The sequence below is a fragment of the Sus scrofa genome, chromosome 18 (genome assembly GCF_000003025.6).
Source record: "Sus scrofa isolate TJ Tabasco breed Duroc chromosome 18, Sscrofa11.1, whole genome shotgun sequence".
Lineage (NCBI taxonomy): Eukaryota > Metazoa > Chordata > Mammalia > Artiodactyla > Suidae > Sus > Sus scrofa.
The window spans coordinates 6,149,396-6,166,862 of NC_010460.4; the positions used below are offsets into that span (position 1 = coordinate 6,149,396).

At 62.6% G+C, this 17,467-nt stretch overlaps 1 protein-coding gene across 4 annotated transcripts; it reads right to left on the reverse strand.

Annotated features, from left to right (window-relative positions):
* Positions 64-17,227, reverse strand: SLC4A2 (solute carrier family 4 member 2). 4 transcript variants are annotated; one of them, XM_021078861.1, is made up of 23 exons: positions 16,747-17,227; positions 13,330-13,443; positions 11,500-11,665; positions 11,121-11,362; positions 10,923-11,041; positions 9,107-9,339; positions 8,887-9,029; positions 6,921-7,101; positions 5,484-5,619; positions 5,238-5,403; positions 4,996-5,110; positions 4,731-4,915; positions 4,398-4,623; positions 4,022-4,237; positions 3,794-3,942; positions 3,461-3,655; positions 2,213-2,476; positions 2,009-2,098; positions 1,702-1,868; positions 1,126-1,379; positions 859-1,028; positions 401-574; positions 64-303 (listed from the first exon to the last, which is right to left on the reverse strand). In XM_021078861.1, the coding sequence occupies exons 2-23, from the start codon at positions 13,378-13,380 to the stop codon at positions 223-225; spliced, it is 3,723 nt and encodes a 1,240-aa protein (XP_020934520.1). In that variant the 5' UTR covers positions 13,381-13,443; positions 16,747-17,227; the 3' UTR covers positions 64-222. The 4 variants fall into 4 exon arrangements, with proteins under 4 accessions (XP_020934520.1, XP_020934519.1, XP_020934518.1 ...); XM_021078860.1 differs by lacking the exon at positions 16,747-17,227 and adding an exon at positions 15,643-15,825; XM_021078859.1 differs by lacking the exons at positions 13,330-13,443; positions 16,747-17,227 and adding an exon at positions 12,696-12,789.

The window sequence follows — 17,467 nt, forward strand, 5'->3', positions numbered from 1 at the left end:
GGCTCCCCGCTTCTCTTCCTTCGCGCCCAGCGGAGACACACACACCACCGGAGGCCTCGGATAGGTGGGGCCGAAGCACTTTACTGCGGGGAGGGGGAAGGGGGGAAGGGGACTTTAAATTATTCACTTAAATAAAAAGGAGGAGGGAGGTGGGTGGGGAGAGCACCCCCCAGCCCCGTTCCCTCTGTCCATCAGTCCCTCGGCTGTCCGTCCAGGCAGCAGCTACACAGGCATGGGCATCTCGTTGTACTCGTCCACACCCTCCCGCTCATCGAACACCGGCTCGGCCTCATTAGCATCCAGCTGTGGGGGAGGGCAGCGTCAGGAGGGTTGGCATCGGCCTCAGCAGGGACCGCAGACAGGGCAGCCGGGGCGGGAGAGGGGCGGCAGGAAGTCTTACGCATTTCATCTCCCGCTCGGTGAAGATGCGGGTGAGCACGACCATGCGCAGCGGCACCGTGAGGATGAGGATGAAGGGGAAGGCCAGGGAGGCGGCCGTGGACATGACGGCCCAGAGCAGGGCCAGGCAGAGCAGCTGCAGGGCCGTGAACAGGTGCATACGGAGGGTCCGAACCTAGGGGTGGGGGAGTGGGGCCGGGGCGAGAGGGTGAGCCCAGGCGTCTCCCCAGCTGTCGAGGGCCCTGGTCCCTCGTGGGCCGTCTAGGCTGCCCCATCAGAGGGTGACGACCCTTCCCCCCACAGGGCTGGGGAGGGAAGGGCCTTCTCGGATGCTTACCAAAGCCGGGTCTGCACAGGCTGAAGGGTGGCTGGCCAAAGTGGGCAGGTGGGGGGCTGGAGGGTGACCCACACAGACCAGGAAGGGGCAGAGGCATGGGGCTCTTGCGAGCCAGGTCTCACCTTCTTGACGTAGGTGACGTCTGGGTGGTGTTTGGGTGGCATGAGCAGCAGGTGCAGCCGCTCGTAGAACTGGATTCCGTTAAGGGAGGTGACACCCATGTACAGGAAAATCCCAAAGAGCACAGCCAGGGGGATCTGCCGAAGCAGATCCCCGATGACCAAGGAGAGGCCTGGGGGAGGAGGAGGAGAAAGAGCTGGCCCCAGGGCTCTCCCCCGCAGGGGTCCCAAGACCCCTCAGGGAAGGCCAGGGGCAAGAGGCCAACATACCCACGAGCAGGGCCACCAGCAGCCCTGTCACCCGCTGCTCCTTGACCTCCTGGATCTTGGGCTTGTCCCCAGGCGCCACGGCCTTGCTCATGACCGTGAGTGCGTTGGCGTGCGTGACGGAGCGGACGGTGGCAGCCGCCAACCAGGGCAGGCCAAAGAGGGCACAGATGCCGCCCATGGCCACGATGAGCAGCAGGTCCAGGTGGAAGCCGGAGCCCTTCTGCAGCATGCGCTCCTTCTTGGAGATGATCAGCCTGAGCGGGGACAGGCGCGCGCTGAGCACCAGGAGCACCGGGCCCGGCGTGGCAGGCAACTGGGTCTCGCCAGAGCGCCGAGTCAGTCGCCTCTGTCTGCTTTCGGAATGCGGTGGTCCCTGCCCGTTCCGTCAGGACCAGGGTTCCATCGTGGAGCTGAGTCCTGTCCGAGGGGCCCTCCCCACCCTCCTGGACAGCTCCCAGCCTGCACGCTGCCCCTCTAAGCAAACGCCTGCTGCCCACAAAATAAACTCCAGCAGCCGGCCCAGCGAGGGCTCCAGCCCCGCCACACGCAGGGCGCCCTGCGGCCAGGACCACTCACGTGGTGATCTGCGTCTCCATAAAGATGAGGATGAAGACCAAGACGGCAGGCAGCAGGCTGGCAACCATCATCCACGCGGGGAAGGGGCTGTTCTCCCCCAGGGGGTTGATGACCCAGCCCCGCTTCTCGGGGGCTGTCACTGAGAATCCGCTGGGCACGCTCAGCTTCTGCGGGACAGAGGGCGGGGCCGGGGGCCGCTGAACCCTGGAGGCAGTGCCCTGAGCTGCACGGGGCTCGCCGTGTCCGCCCAGGTTCCAGGCAGCTGTGGAGATGGGGGCTCCGCAGGGCTGCGCGAGCGCCACCGTACCTGGGTGTAGGTGTCCTCAATACTGTAATCCACGAGCACCATGATGAGGATGGCGATGGGCACCCCGAAGTCCCCGATCACTCGCCGTACCTGTGGGCGAGCACCGCGCTCAGCGGCCCCACGCCTCACTCGGGTCCTGATTCCGAGTCAGCCCCCCTTCCCGCCCCCAGTGCCCACCTCCCTCCCACCTGCCCGCCCACACACCCGGCCAGGGAAGAACCGGCTATTCTTGAATTTGCGCAGGAAGAAGGCGATGAAGAAGGTGCCGGCCATGAGCACGAGTGACAGCAGGGCCGTGTTGGGCTGGCCCCGGGGCCGCCCCTGCCCAGATGGCCCTGCCGGCCCGGCCGAGCTCCCGTTCCCCGGCTGCGTTGTGGCTGCTGCTCTGGCCCACGTGGCGTTCTCGCCACTGTCTGCCTCGGAGCTGTTGGAGACCGAACAGCCGTGGAGGGGGTGCTCCTGGAAGATCTGGGAGAGGACGAAGGACTCCGTCAGGAGGTACCCGGCACTCAGCCACACGCCGGGTGGGACAGGTGGGGTTGGGGCGGCCGGTCTGCCCTAAAGGATCTTGTCTTATTAAGAACATGACCGAGGTGGCCAAAGGCGGGTACAAGACAGCTGGGGGTCTGGTCTAACCTGGGACGCAGCTGGGAGCATGGTGGACCTTGGGGGCATGTCCCCTGACCCTGACTCGGGTACAGATGTGGGTCTCCTGCCCAGACTATGACTGTGTTTGTCATCTTTTTTTCCTTTTTTTTTTTTTTTTTTTTTGCCTTTTTTGCCATTTCTTGGGCCACTGTCGCGGCATATGGAGGTTCCCAGGCTAGGGGTCTAATCCGAGCTGTAGCCACTGGCGTATGCCACACCCACAGCAACGCGGGATCCAAGCCACGTCTGCAACCTACACCACAGCTCACGGCAACGCCAGATCCTTAACCCACTAAGCAAGGCCAGGGATCGAACCCGCAACCTCATGGTTCCTAGTCGGATTCATTAACCACTGCGCCACGATGGGAACTCCATTGTCATCTTTTTTCCTGCCGCACCTGCAGCACATGGAGGCTCCCAGGCTAGGGGTCCAATCGGAGCTACAGCTGCTGGTCTACACCACAGCCACAGCAACGCCGATCCTTAACCCACTGAGCGAGGCCAGGGATTGAACCCACATCCTCACAGATACTAGTCGGGTTCGTTACTGCTGAGCCACAATGGCAACTCCTTTTTGTTTTTGTTTTGTAAATATGTGAGTTTTAAAGACTGATCTGAAGCCCTGGGGACAGGGAGGGTGGGTGTGGGGGTACACGCGGAAGGAGCAGCCTGGGCTCTGCGGGCTCTGAGGCTGCAGCCTCACCTCACAATTAGGGGGGTTAACAAAGGGGCAGGACGCCCCCCGCTCCTTCCAGTCCCGAAGCCTCACCCCTCCCGGGCCAGTCCCCGTGAGGGCCTGCCCACCTTCACCAGCTTGTAGAAGGTCTCGTAGATGAAGATGAGGGAGATGAGGAAGGCGAAGATCTCCTGGGTGAAGCGGGAGACGAAGCGCACCAGGAAGCTCCCCTCCAGCGCCACCATGAGCAGGGCCAGCAGCACCAGCCAGAAGCCGATCCACACACGGCCCACCAGGTACTCCAGGTTGTTGCTGGTGCAGAACTGGAGAGGGGCGGCTGTCAGGTCGGGGGCGGGGGTGGGGGGGGGTCACAGGGCGGGCGTGGGCGGGCATGTTCGGGCAGGAGGAGAGGCAGCTGAGTGGGGCAGGAAAGCCAGCCCCAGTAGCCTGTGGGCCCTCACCGAGAAGAAGGCCTCCTCGAAGACCAGCAGGGGCCCCGAGAAGCCGATCACCAGCAGCGGCTGGGCCCCCAACAAGCAGAAGATCACGCCCTGGAGCGCGGTGGACATGATCAGCTCCGACACCCCAATCAGGTCGTGTGTCTTCTCCCCTAGGGCGGCAGGAACCCTCAGGAGCCGGCGGCCGAGGGCCTGTGTGCTCCCCGCCCCCGACCCAAAGCCTCTCCTTACCCAGCAGCCCCCCAAAGGTGATGGCAGGAGACAGGGCCGCGAAGTAGATGAAGATGACAGCAGCCAGGCACTGGGGATCCAGCGCGTCTCGGAAGTCACTCAGGTAGTGGGGGTAGCGGCGCCTCACGTCTCGGATCAGCCCCCCGAAAGGCCGGCCCGTCCGCCGTAGGGGATCGTCTTCCACTGCACCTGCCGCCTCTACCATCTGCAGGAGCGCTGCAACCCGGGCCTCCATCAGGGCACCCGTCGCTGCCCTGGGCCCGCCCGCCCCGCTCTCCTCCGTGCCACACACCACCCACAACCCTAACCCCAAGCCCCGACCTGGGCGGCCTGGACCTGACACCCCTCCCCACGCCCCGCCTGCACTGGCCCGTACCCTTATCTTGGGCCGACTTGGGCTCTAGGCCGGCCCCCGCGGGCAGGAGCCGGCCCTGCTCCTCTCGCTTCTTGAGCATCTGGCGCTGGAAGTGAGCAACAGACCGCAGCAGCTCCTCGCCCTGCACCTCCGAGGGCGGCAGCACCACGCTGCAGTCCAGGAAGGCGTTGATGGCGGTCAGCAGGTCCTCACGCTCATCTGCCAGGTAGGCTGCCTCGTGGAATTGCTGCCAGAGCAGGACCGGGAGCCGTGAGGATGCAGGGCGAGGGCCAGGGGGCCGGAAGCCGGGCTGGGCAAGGTGGAGGTGGGGGACCCAGCCGGGGAGCGGCTGACCTTGTCGGACATGAGGGTGGAGATGGAGCGGCCGATCTCATGGTAGTCCATGTTGGCGCTGCTCGGGCCCAGCAGCAGGAAGAGGAAGCGCACGGGCACGGGCACCTCCAGCACCGCGTCCAGCTCCACCGCCTCCCGCAGCCGCACGAAGGCCATGGTGGGGCGGGAGAGGAACTCCACGCAGCCTAGGGGTGTGCAGCGGCCGTGGGCAAGAGCAGGGCAGAGGTCGCCCCCCGACCCCTGCCCCAGGACCTGCCCCACATACCCACGAGGACCACCGTGGCCTCAGCGTTCTCCGGGATCTTCTCTAGCAGCTTCAGCTCGTGCTTGGACTTGGAGCGGGTGATACCAGCCGGAGGAGCCGGGGGAGGCAGCTCTCGCTGGGTGAACAGAACGGAGCTCAGCCCAGTGGCCCTCCCACTGCGTGTTCCGCCCAGCTCACTCCTGGTCCTGCACCCGCTGCGGTGGCCGGACCTGACCTCAGCAGTGCCCCGCCTCTGCCCTCACCTCTCGCTCCACCTCCAGCCGGGTCTCAGGAATGCCTCCGATGAGAGGCTCCGTGACGTGGGGGTCGCTCTCAGCCCCCTGGCCGTGGTGATGCCCCAGGAGGGAGCCCAGGGAGCCGGCGGAGATGTTGCGGGGGAAGGAGAAGTCCTTCTCGTCGCTGGGGTGGCTGCAGGGAGCAGGCAGGGAGGTGAGAGGCAGGCAGGGGGGGGAAGAGCGGCGGCCGGGACCGGGCCAGGCAGGCCGTACCTGTGTTTCAGAAGCAGGGCCCTCAGCACGTTGGCTCTGTCCTCGGCCTTGATCTGGTCAGAGATGACCATCTGCTCCACCACCTGGTGGGCCACGCCAGGCAGGGTCTGCTGGTCCAGATCCAAGAGCACAGCCCCTGGAATAGAAGGAGCCCACGGAGGGGCCTTCATCCCCAGGCAAGACGCGAGGGTGGGAAGGGGGCGGGGGGAGCCAGGACCAGGGGCAGCCACGTAAGCGCAGTCCAGGGCATGGAGCACCTGCCCGCAGGTCACGGAGCACGGCCCAGCTCCACCTCGATGCCAAGTCCCACTGCCTCTCTGACCCCTGCCTTCTTCCCCCCCACTTCCCCTCAGGAATGTTGGGGGGCTCAGCAGAGGCCACGGAACCCCAGCTATTGGAAAGGACACCTGGGTCGGGCCTTGCCCAGACGCCCCTCCTGAGGAGCACGCAGCAGAAGTGCCCCAGACCACCCCCTCGGGCCAGACTGCTCCTCCCTGCGAGTGAAGTGCACGTGTGCTGTCTCCCCCCACGTCCACGCGAGGGTCCCAGTTCCGCCCTCTGGAGCCCTCGTGACAGCCCTGGAGCCAGCTGAAGACATCCCCCTCCACCCTGGGCTCCTCCACGTCCCCAAATTCAGCAGCTTCTCAAGGACAGTTTCTAGATCCCTCCGCCCCTCACTGCTCTGAGCTGCCACTTCATATAGAAATGACGGTCCTTTAAAAAGTCACTAGGTCATTTTTTTCAGTCAAGGTCAACTCAGAGGGAACACAGAACTAAAGAACAAACAGAACCCTGAGCAGCCAAGTCTGAGATCTCGAAGCCTGGCGATAAAGCAGTTGCCCTTTGGCACTTTCCCCAAAGCCCTGAAGCCGCACTCGGAGCCTATTTACTTCTAGTTTGCAAACAATTCTGCCAGCAGGTTTCTCAGCTGCTAAGAAACAGGCCTGCCAACGGCAACTGGGAGTGATTCCCCAACAGGAAAAAGGAAGCGAAGCAAAGAGCAGAACTTGGGGCAGAGAGCTCGCGAATCCTGCATCCGTGCTCATGCAGTGGTGTGTACTCCTCCTGCAGGTTAGATCACACTCCCCCGGGGGCTCGAGAATTTCAGAAAGCGTTCCACCAAAACTGTTTAACCACACTGCAGCATCCAACACATACCAGCTTCAGTTATCTCAAAATATCACTTAGAGAAGCTGCTTGCTGAAGATGCCAGACAAGAGAGGAGGGTCAGTCCTGCCCTGCGGTCACCCAACGACAGAGCCCGAGGAACGGCAGGCCTCATGAGAGGTGACATCATGACAGGAGATGCTCCCTCCTGGGCTCTGGTGACATTACGCACCCTGTTGCTCAAGACAAATTTGGGACCATTTGGTCCTCAGAGAACGGGTAGGGGCAGAGGGAGTTCCCGGGGCGGGGATGGGGCGGGGCGCAGGTTACCGTGGGCCAGGGTCCGGCGGAGCTCCAGGAGGCTGCGGAACGAGAGGGAGGCCACGTGGGGCTTCCCCCAGCGCTCCGTCTCCTCCTCCACGTCCTCCTCGAATTTGATCCAGCGCGCCGTCTCCCGCCACTGAGGCTCCTGGTTTTTGTCCAGCAGCAACTCGTTCAGCTCCACGAACACCTTGCGGGGAGATGAGAGGGCGTGGCCGGATGGGGCCTGTGACCTCGGAGGACACTGGCCTAGGCACCGAACCTGGACGAGTGCCTAACCCACCTGAGACCTCCCTGGAAGCTGGCAGTCAGACCACCCACCTCCAAGGGCGCTAAGGGGGGTTAAAAGAAAAACTACACACAACACTCAGAATGGGACTCACAGTAAGTGTCTGATGCGTGATCACCACCCTCGCCCCCACCCTGGAATTTTATAGAATTCCATTTATATGCCAAATGGCAAAAATGGAGTTCCCGTCGTGGTGCAGTGGTTAACAAATCCGACTAGGAACCATGAGGTTGCGGGTTCGATCCCTGGCCTTGCTCAGCGGGTTAAGGATCTGGCGTTGCTGTGAGCTGTGGTGTAGGTCACAGACGCGGCTCGGGTCCCGAGTTGCTGTGGCTGTGGTGTAGGCCGGCGGCTACAGCTCTGATTCGACCCCTAGCCTGGGAACCTCCATATGCCGCGGGTGTGGCCCAAGAAAAGGCAAAAAGACAAAAAAAAAAAAAAAAAAAAAAAAAGGAGTTCCCTGGTGGTCTAGCAGTTAAGGATCTGGTGTCACTGCTGCTGTGGTTTGGGTCACTGCTGTGGTTCGGGTCACAGCTGTGGTGCAGGTTTGATCCCTGGCCTGGGAACTTCTACATGCCACAGGTGTAGCCAAAAAAAGAAAAAGAAAAAAAGAAATGGCAAAACTAATGAAGTGACAGTGAGGGCCCTCTCTGAGGCTGCTAACTAGGCAGAGGCCTGGAGGAACTTTCTGATTGTGGGAAACGTCCCACATCTAGGTAGGGCCAGCCAGGTGTTTACTCGTGCAAAGCATCACGGAGCTGCACCCTTCACCCAGGTGTACATTCCTGTGTGTCTGTTCAGCCACAATCAAAAAGGTAAAAAACAAAACAAAAACAAATCCCCTGGAAGGGTCAGAGTTCAGGGCCAGAACCCTGGAGTCTAAGACGGGCAGCAGCCTCGCTAAGCAGTCGAGCGGCCCCTGATTTGTGGTTGATGCCGCCTGGGCCATCATCTTCACAGGCTGCGGGAGGATGGATGAGCACAGAAGTGACCGGATTCTGAAAAACAAAGTGTGCTGCTCCACAGAGCTGCCTCTGGCCCAAACTGTCCTCAGACACCTCACTGCCAGCTGCCAGCACATGGCTCTGATGCAGACATCGACGGGCCGAAGACGTGAACCAGAACCATGATACCCACGGCAGCCACTGCAGGTCAGTAAAAGCATCCTAGTAACTTTGTATGAGGACACTTACTAGACTTACCAGAGCAAACGTTTTGGAATATATTTAAACTGCTGAATCGCTGTGTTGTATATCCGAGACTAACAGAATACAGCACAGCCACTGTCTCAGTTAAAAAGAAAAAATCAGAGTTCCCGCTGTGGCGCAATGGATCAGCAGCGTCTCTGGAATGCTGGGGCACAGGTTCGATGCCTGGCCTCGCACAGGGGTTAAGGATCTGGTGTTTACATAGCTGCGGGGCAATAGCTGTAGGTTGTAACTGCGGCTCGGATCTGATCCCTGGCCCAGCAGCTCCATATGCCACAGGGCAGCCAAAAATAGGGGGAAAAAAAAAAAAAATCAGTGCTGCTGAAGTGTGTCTGTTGCACTCTTGTGCAGTGTTCAACCTTCACAACCACAGACGGCAACCCTGGTGCTGGGGATTATAGCGGGTCTGAGGTGGGAAGGGGCTGAGGAGAGAAGATGGACAGGGAGGAGGCAGAAGAGCGTGAAGCAGAGAAACTACCTCGTGGGGCTTGTGAGGGGCCCGGGGCCGGGCCCGAGGCGTGGGGCCAGGCTCTCGCCCTTCCCGGCCACTCTGCGCAGACCCTTTGGCATTCTTCCGTACCAAGTGTCGCCGTACCCCAGGAACGTCCTCGAACCTGTGACCTGGGGGTGGAGGGACAGGGTCAGGCGCCCCCTTCTCTCACCCACACCCCCGGGCTTGGCCCCGTCCTGGCACTCACTTTTCATGAGGTCAAGGTCAGCCGTGGCCAGTGTCTGGGCCTCGCTCTCATCCGTCGGGACCCGGGGCAGCAGTGCCTGCTCAACCCCCGTCATGCTGCCAATGCGCCTCCTCTCCTGCAGGTTATAGCTGCGGTGCCCGGGCTGGGCTTTGGTCAGGGGGCGCCCAGAGGCACCCCCATCGTCACCTCCGGCAGTACCACTGGCCACCGCCGCCACCTCTTCCACTGGAGCCCTGGACAGACAAAAGCAGCCATGAGCCTGAGCAGCCTGGCCCCTCCGCCTTGGCCAGGAGCCGCACAGGAGCAACCCAGGAATGGGAGCCCCCTGGATCCCACCCTCTGCACTCCCACTCTTGGTGGGTGTGGATGTGAAAGGGAGCGGATGCTGGATGCAGACTGCAGCATTTCAATTTGGCTCGGGGGGAAAAAAAAAGGGCAAAAAATAAATAAATTTGGCTCGAGCCTTTACTGGCCTCGCCAATCAAGCAACCACACATAAACAAACTTGGCAGCAAAATGGAGCTGAGGCCAGCCTTCCGGGGTGCGGGGAGAGGTGAAGTCCGGAAAAGGATCCAGAGCAGGGCCTGCTCCTAACGGACGCCCCGGGCCCTGCTTCCCCGCCCGGGGAATACCCCTGCCCATGGACTTGAGGTTCACAGGGCCCCAGGTTTCTAACGCAATGGAGTGAAGTCCTCGCAAAGGGGCCTTTGAAACTGGCCACCTCTGCCCCGCTCCCCCCAGTCGCGAGGATGTGACCTTGTCCCTTGCAGATTCCAGCTTCTGCTCCTGTGCCCCAAACTGGGCTGCCTCCTTTCTCTCTGCCATTGCCAGTGGGTCCCTGTCAACCACTGTCAACCATTGTCCGGGCATGTGGCGCCTCCCACAGCTTTACGCCTCCGTCCCCCGCCCGTGACCAGTCCCTCCCCGGCCAGGCTTTCTCTGCCTACACACACCTTCTGTGCCCTCAGATCTGCCCCCAGATCTGACCCACTTTTCCAATGCCAAGCTCTCTCCGAGGCTCCCCCATCTCCTCCTGGCCTTCCAGCCCCCCACGGGCCTGCACCCCAGTGCAGACGGCCTGTGTGGACCCAGCTCCATCCACACTGCCTGTCCTCAGCTAGTCCATGCCGCCCAGGAGGGGCAACTGCCCTTCACTCCCTGAGCCCTTCACACCGCCTGGTACCCATTAAACAACAGGGAGGTGATAGCCGTGACCTTGAAACCTAGTCCAAAGTGATCTCCTCCGGGAAGCCTTCTCTGGCTAACATCCCCAAACTCCAATCACCTGCTGGTACCGACACTACGCCTGAGCCAGGTCATCTGACTCAGGACCTTGTTCTGACGTCATTTTGCGCGACAAGCAGGGTGGACTGGACCGCCCCCAAGAGTGAGGCTGGGGGGCCTCTTATTTGTCTCACACACCTGAGGCCCCAGGATGTGCCCAGAGGTCACCTATGGGCCCTGATCCAGTGTTCGATGCTGCTCCACCTGAGGCCGTGGGCAGGGCTGGTGGGGGGGCAGCGGGGTGGGAGGAGGCCGCTCAGACAGCACGTCTGTTCCAGGCCAGGCTAAACCATACTTAGACTCTAATTCACACCACCCTTTAATCCCTCTACCGCCCTGCGAGAAAGCGTCCATTATTCTTGGTTTAGAGATGCGGAAATGGGGCTCAGAGACATCGCTGCTTGTCCAGAGTCAGATCCCAGGGGCAGGACCAGGATTTGCACCCCAGACTGGTGATTTCAAGGCTCAGCCTTTTTTCCCCACCTCACCTCACTGATGCCAGCAGGGGAGGTCTCTGTGTGGGGACACTTACCCAGTCTGGGCCCCATTGGTGGCCCGGGGAGCTGCCTCCTGGTGCGGCACTGGCGGAGGGGGAGAGGGACTAGTCGTTTCTGCCTTCCGGTCTGTGCCTTCATCCTCCTGGAGAAAGAACTAGAACAGGGAACCCCGTGAGCAAGTGAGGCCAGGCCAGGGGCCCCACAGGCGTCTCCAGGAGCCCCGCCCCGCTCACCTGCACTGAAGAGGGTGTAGAGGCAGGGGACGGCTGGGTGAGGGCCCGGGCCCCCTCAGCCTCACTGGCCTCATCTTCCTCTTCCTCGCCCTCCTCGATGGTAGGGGTCTCCCCGGTGGCGGAGGCTCCAGGGCGCCTGCGCGGCTTCCGGCCTGAGCCCTGGGCTGTCTTTCGGCGCCGGGTGTCCGGAGGCAGGTGGGTGGACAGTGGGTGGTGGATGTGGTGGGAGGACTGGCGGTGGTCTGCAGGGAGGAGGGGTCCTGGCTGCCGGCGGGCACAGCTTCCCTCCCCAGCTGCCCAGCCCCCGGCCCCACCCGCCAGGCCATCAAGCCAGAGCACCCCTGCCTCCCCCTCGGCCCTGCTTCCCGACCCCCCTCACATTCGAAGTCTTCCTCCCCGTAGCTCCGGCCCGGCTCCTCCCCTCCTCGAGACCCGGCCTCCTGCAGGATCTCCTCAAACCGCTCCACGCCCAGGGTGCGGTGAAGTTCATCCTCCTCCTGCTCAGGGAACCCCGGCGTCACGGGGCCCAAGCTCTCCGGCTCTGGCTGTGAAGAGGAAGGGGCCCTGAGAACCCACGAAACCTCACCCTGCCTCCAGCGCCTCCTCCCCCAGCTGCCCCCCCCAAGTGCCAGGGACCCAGACCACCCCCCACGTCCCCCAGCAGCCTGTCCCCTACGTTCTGGGCTAACGGGACCCTGGCTGACTATCATGATTCCAGTCAATTCTAGGGCAGGTGGAAGGGTCTGCCTGGAAGCCTCCGCGGAGAGGCTGTGTCCCCCAGGGTGTGTGATCTGGGGGTTCCCGTGGCTGAGAGCAGTGAACACCACCCCTCGGCTGGGGCACCGCTACTGAGCCTCGAGAGTAACTTCTGCAGGGCTCTGGGCTAAGTGCCGGGGCTTGGTCTCATCAAACTGCAGCCCAGCTCCTGGACAAGGCTGTAGAGATGCAGTGCCTCGCCTTGACCGGAGAGTCCCCCCCACCCCCTTTAGCAGCAGGACACCCCATCGGCTCCCCCCATCCCCCACAGAGTCCCGCCTCGGGAGCTGCCTGGCCCCGCCCCCCTACTTTCCCCCCACCTGAGTCATCCTGCAGGAGCTGAGCGGCAGGACTGCGGTGGCGCTCTGGAGAGCTCAGCCTAGTTAAGCAGCCGGCCGCCCAGCCTGCGGCCTCGGTCCAGCCCCCCAGCCCCCCTCTGCCGGTCTCAGCTCCAGGCACCACCAAATATTTGCTCAAGGGTTTCTGGGCTTGAAGGGCATCGGGCTCTCCAAGGGCAGGGGTAGGAGAGGAAGAAGAGCAAGGGAAGGTGGGCTGGGCAGAGGGGCGGGCCCCAGGGGAGACTCGAGGTGGGGAAGGGAGCAGCCAGCGGTGGCAGGGATACTGGATACAAGAAGATGCAGGAGCAGGGGCCTGCTTCTGCCCAGCCCACCTCGGCAGCTCTGGCCCCGCTCCCCCCAAGCACTGGGCCCCACTCTCACCAGAATGAGCACACGGGAGAAGGTGAGAGGTGGCTGAAGCGAGCAGCAATGAAGGGAGCTAGCCCAGGGTGGGGGGAGGAGGGTCGCGAACCCCTCGCACCTGAGGCCTCAGGAGGAAGTCCATGGCCGGCAGGGGTGAACTTGGGAAGGAGGGGGAGGGGACTGGCTGGTGCCCCTTCCCGGTCACGTGCCCCACTGAGCCGAAGTGACCAATAAGGGGCTGATAATGGCACCCGGGGGGGTTAATCATTACCCTTCCCAGGAAAATCAGGAGGGGGCCACGTGGGGCAGTGGCCACGTGGGGACCAGGAGGGGTGGGCCTGGCTGGCACGTGGGGCGAGGGCGGGGCCGTCTGCCCAGAACTACTGTGCAGCAGAGGTGCTGGCTGCCTCAAAGACCCAGCGGGGGTTGGGGGGGGTGGCGCTGAGTTAGAGACCCAGGGTTCCCAAAGTTCCTCTCTCTTTGAGGCTCAACAACCACCCAGGTCTTCAGGAAACAGAGCCTCAACTCCCTCCCCAGGCTGGAAGCGGCCTGATCCCCCACCAATACCAGCCCCTGTGCAAGGTCCAGACAGGGACAGGGATGGCAGTGTCCCTCCCAAGTTCATCACAGGTTCCCCTCCGCTCGGGCCTCTCCAAACACACACGCTGCTGTTTGATGCAGACCCTCACCCCTGGCCAGAGCACCCCGGGCGGAGAGGGACAGAGAAGGGCAGTACGGAAAAACATACTCACAGTGCGGAAAGAGTCTGCGCCCAAGGCAGGGCGCCGGGGGGCGCTGCTCATGGCCAAATCTTAGCCCTTCTCGCTGTAGCTGCGGCTTTCAGGGCAACAAGGCGGCGGCATAACCTGGGCAGGCAGGTCGGGGGTGGGGGGGACAGATCACTGCATGAGAGGGGGCCAGGCCAGCGAGGGGCACCCCAGCATCGCACAGCCCCCCATGCCCAGTCCCAGGGAGGGCAGAAGGCCACTGGCTGCGAGGGGTCTCCTGGCTGGGCAGAACCCTCTGAAGGGCCCTTGGAGGGTCAGGGGGTGGGGGGAGCCAAAAGTCATTTACAGGAGGAAAAGAGAGGAACACGAGACAGGCTCAGGAGGCCACAAAGGGCCAAGAGACTAAGAGAAAGTGAGGGGGAGAGAGCAGGATGGGGGAGAGCTGGGGTAGGGGGAGAGCTGGGGTGGGGGGAGAAGGAGTCAAGGCCCGACCTGCAGAGAAAGCAGCAGAGAGCAGGGAGGGGGGTCAGAGGAAGTGGGGAGGACAGGCAGAGCCAGGGCCGGAGCAGTGGCCTGGCACTCCGAGGCGGCTGAGCCCAGAGAGGGGTGTGCTGGGAGAGTGAAACACCCCCGTGGGGCAGAGACTGGAGGAGGAGGTGGGAGGAAAGGAGAGAAAGATCTGGAGAGCGCCCAAAACCGGCAAAGCAAGGGGGCCGCTGGCCTGGCCCCTTCCTCTGAAGAAAGCCCAGCCCCGAGGGGGCTCCCGGGGGAGGGGCAGGAGCCCAACTCACTCAGTGGGAGGGAGGAAGGGCAGCCGGCGGCCCAGGCCGGCAGCGCTTTATAATGGGGGAGGGGCACGTGACGGCGGGGGAGGGGGGTGGGCACAGAGACTCGACGTTCAGCCCCCGGGGCCGTCGGCTCCCTCCCCTCCCCTAGGCCAGAGCCAGGAAAATCTGAGAGGCAGGGCTGACGCCCTCCTGACTGTGACTGTAGGGGTGTCTGGGGAGGACACCGCGTGTACAGGGAGGGGAGCAGAAGAGCTGCGGTTGGGGAACCTGACCAGTGCAACCTGGGGTACGTGTTCCTACGGGGGGAGCACAGGGAGCAGCAGGGGCTCTGGGAAGGCAAAGGTAGTGAAGCTTCCCGGTGTGCTGTTGGGGAGGCGGGGTTCCTGGATTTAGGGCCCGGGCGGGGTAAGACAGGTCAGTGGAGGATCAGACAATGTAGGTCCGGGGGTCAGTCCAGGGTGGGGAGCCTGGAGTGACACATTCCTGGCCGGCATCCCAACTCAGCTGACCACAGCCTTCACCTCCCCCTAGCAGGCCCTCCGCTAGGGCACGTCCCGGGTGGGGAAGGGGCACCGAGGGAGGAGACCCGGTCTGGGAAGGAGTGTCCTGAGCACCTGCAGATGCCCGGCTCCCACCTCCAGGCTGTGCCCTCAGTGTGCTCCTCCATCCTCCCCTCCTCCCTTTACCTCCGTCCCTCCCCCGCCCCCTCCCCCGCCGTCGCAGAACACAAAGCAACTTCTGTCCAGAGCATCGGTGCCGATAATCCGGGGTGGGGGCACATTCCGGGGACCAGCCCTGACCGGCCCGGAGGATTAGCGTCTCTCCCCCAGCCCAAGGGATTAGCACTCCGGACCCCCACATGGGCATTAACCACCTCCCAAGTGAATTCGCACATTCCACAGCTCTCCGGTGTGTGGCTGGCGGGGATTGGGGGTGGACGGAGGAGGGTAAAGTGGACCCTGGATTGCAGACAGCGCCGCCACCCACACCCAGCGCAGAGCTCCCCACCCAGACAAGCCAGCCCCCCAGGAGTCAGGTCGATCGCTCCGGGCTCGCCTTTTCCATCCCCACCCAGCTGCTCCTTTTTCTGCCGGATCCCTTGTCCTGACCTGACCCGCCACCCCCCTTCCCGCCTCTGCCTCCCAACCCGGAGATCGGAGGCAGAGACTTGGGGCAACCGCTAGGCAGGGCTCGCTGGACGGGCCTGAATAGAGTAGGGGGTCGCCGGGGAGGGGTGTCTGGAGCCCGCCCAGGAGTTGGGAGGGCTGGCAGCGCCTCCCAGCGACTACCCCCTCCTGGTGGCAGGGGGCGCGGCACCCTTGCTTAGGGAACTCTAAGAAGCGGACCCTGGATCTCGCTTCCGACCAGCGATCACTCGGCTCGCCTCCCCATCCTTCTCCCCAAGACCTCGCTTCCCCGCGCCTCAGTCTCCGCCCTTTCCTGCACTTCCACTCCCTCCCCGCTCCGAGTCCCGAGTTCCCCCCTTTCCTTCCCCCTCCCTTCCTCCCTCCGCGGCCCTGGCCCTCCCCGCCGCCACCTCTCTGCTTACCCGCTTCCTCTGGACTTTGTGGTTCTGGGGTCTCGGGGTCTCTCCCCGGCCTCTGGCGCCCTCGCGCGCGCCCGGCGACCTCCCCGTGCCCACCTTGGGGCGCGCCCCCGCCGCTCAAACTTCTCCCAACTCAACTTTCCCCCGCGTCGCGGGCAGGCCAGCCCCCTGCGTGCGCGCCCCCCGGCGCACCGTGCGCGGCCCCGGCGCAGCGGGCTAGGAGGCGGGGAGCGGGGGCCAAGACCCGGGGGCGGAGGCGCGCTTCCAGGCACGGCCCCGCTCTAGAAGCCCAGAGCGTGGGAGGCCGCCCCCTCTGCTGCTCTGCTCGGCCCTGCGAGTCTGCAGCGGCGGCCTTCCCCGCACGGGGCTCGGGCGCCCGGAGGACGCCGTCTCTTGGGCCGATGAGGCACCTCTGGGCGGAAAAGAGGGGATCTCGGGCAGGAAAATTGAGGCACAAAGATGATCAGGAAATTTGGGGCCGAGGAAGTTGAAATATAAATGCATCGGGGGTCAGGATTCTCTCGCGCCCGCAGTTGGCCCCCGCCTCCCACTCCGAGTATCCCCAGTGTCTCCAAGAAAGACCCTGTCTTCGCCAAGAGGACGGGGAGCGGGACCAGAGGGGTGATGACGGCTGGAGCCCGGGTGCCCGTTACCCTTGGCTGACGCAGGCTTTCCAAACCCGAGGAACTTCTGCCTGGGAGAGATTCCCTGGAGGGACCTCCCTCCTCAAACCCTATTCATAGTCATCACCTGTCATTTAAAGATCTGTGTGTACTTCTGGTTTTCTCAAATAAATTATAAATTTTTCCAGATAAGCAATATATGTTTGGCTTCTCTTCTTTAGTCAACTACCGGGTAAAGTACAGCATTGTGTATGCAGAAAAACGTTAAGACATAAACGGGTTAATTAACAAATGTTTAGCACCAACTTTAGGAGTGCTGTTTGGGGCAGTTTTCGTCCAGTTCACAGACCTCAAGAATGCAATCATGAGACAATTAGAGAGAAGCCGCAAGAAAATCTATAATCAACTCCTTAAGGGATGAGGTCAAGGCTGCTTCAAGTGTAGCATCTGTCTGTGATTCTGTCTGTTGAGGGCAGTAACCAACCTGCCAGCCCTCGGCCACACCCTGGCCGACTCCTGCGGACCCCAGCTCTGCAGACTGGTGGGGGGTGGGGGGTGGAACTCCCAGTGCTCCAGCCAGCTTGCCTCCGGATATCAGCGAATGTAGAGAAAAACTGGAGTTGGGCGGGCTCTGCAACAACAAACGGGGCCCAGAGGAGAGAGAAGTCTCTGACGTAAGATAAACCCAGTCTCCAATGGGTCACACCTGCTTCTCTTTCCAGCCCTGCGGTCAGCTGGTCCCTGTGAAGTCATCAGCAGCAAGACTTGGCTCAGAGCCACTCCCCAATCACACCTGAGGTCACCGGATGGCCTTAGGGATAAGTGGAAACTCGTGCTGAGATTGTCAGGGGATCGTTGGGACCTCGACATCATCAACCGGGTCAGAGCAGGGCCACCTGGTCTCCAGAAGCAGGCCGCCAACGTTAGAAAGCGCCCCACCCTACACCCCCGCTGCATTCTGGAACGTGTAGTCCTGGAGAAATCCTTTTCGAAAGAAGGTTGTAATCACTGAAAGAAATAACACGAGCGGGGCACACTGGGAGCCGCGTGCGACGGCGGGGAGCCGGGAAAGCGGACACGCGATGCTTTCTGGGTCTTGAAGTCCAAGGTTCGCCTCCGCGGTCGAACAGGAGTCCCGGGAGGCGAGTGCTGCATAGAGCCTGAACGCAGCCTGCTGGGGGTTGTAGTCTTCTTGTTGTTTTAGA

Bases quoted from the DNA above. Each gene is read 5' to 3' on its own strand.
- SLC4A2 (XM_021078861.1), bottom strand. From the start codon at position 13,380: ATGAGCAGCGCCCCCCGGCGCCCTGCCTTGGGCGCAGACTCTTTCCGC. The intron at 1,029-1,125 runs GTATGTTGGCCT...CTCCTCCCCCAG, and splicing joins GCTGGTGGCCCTGCTCGTGG to GCCTCTCCTTGGTCATCGGG. The intron at 304-400 runs GTAAGACTTCCT...CCTCCCCCACAG, and splicing joins CCGAGCGGGAGATGAAATGC to CTGGATGCTAATGAGGCCGA.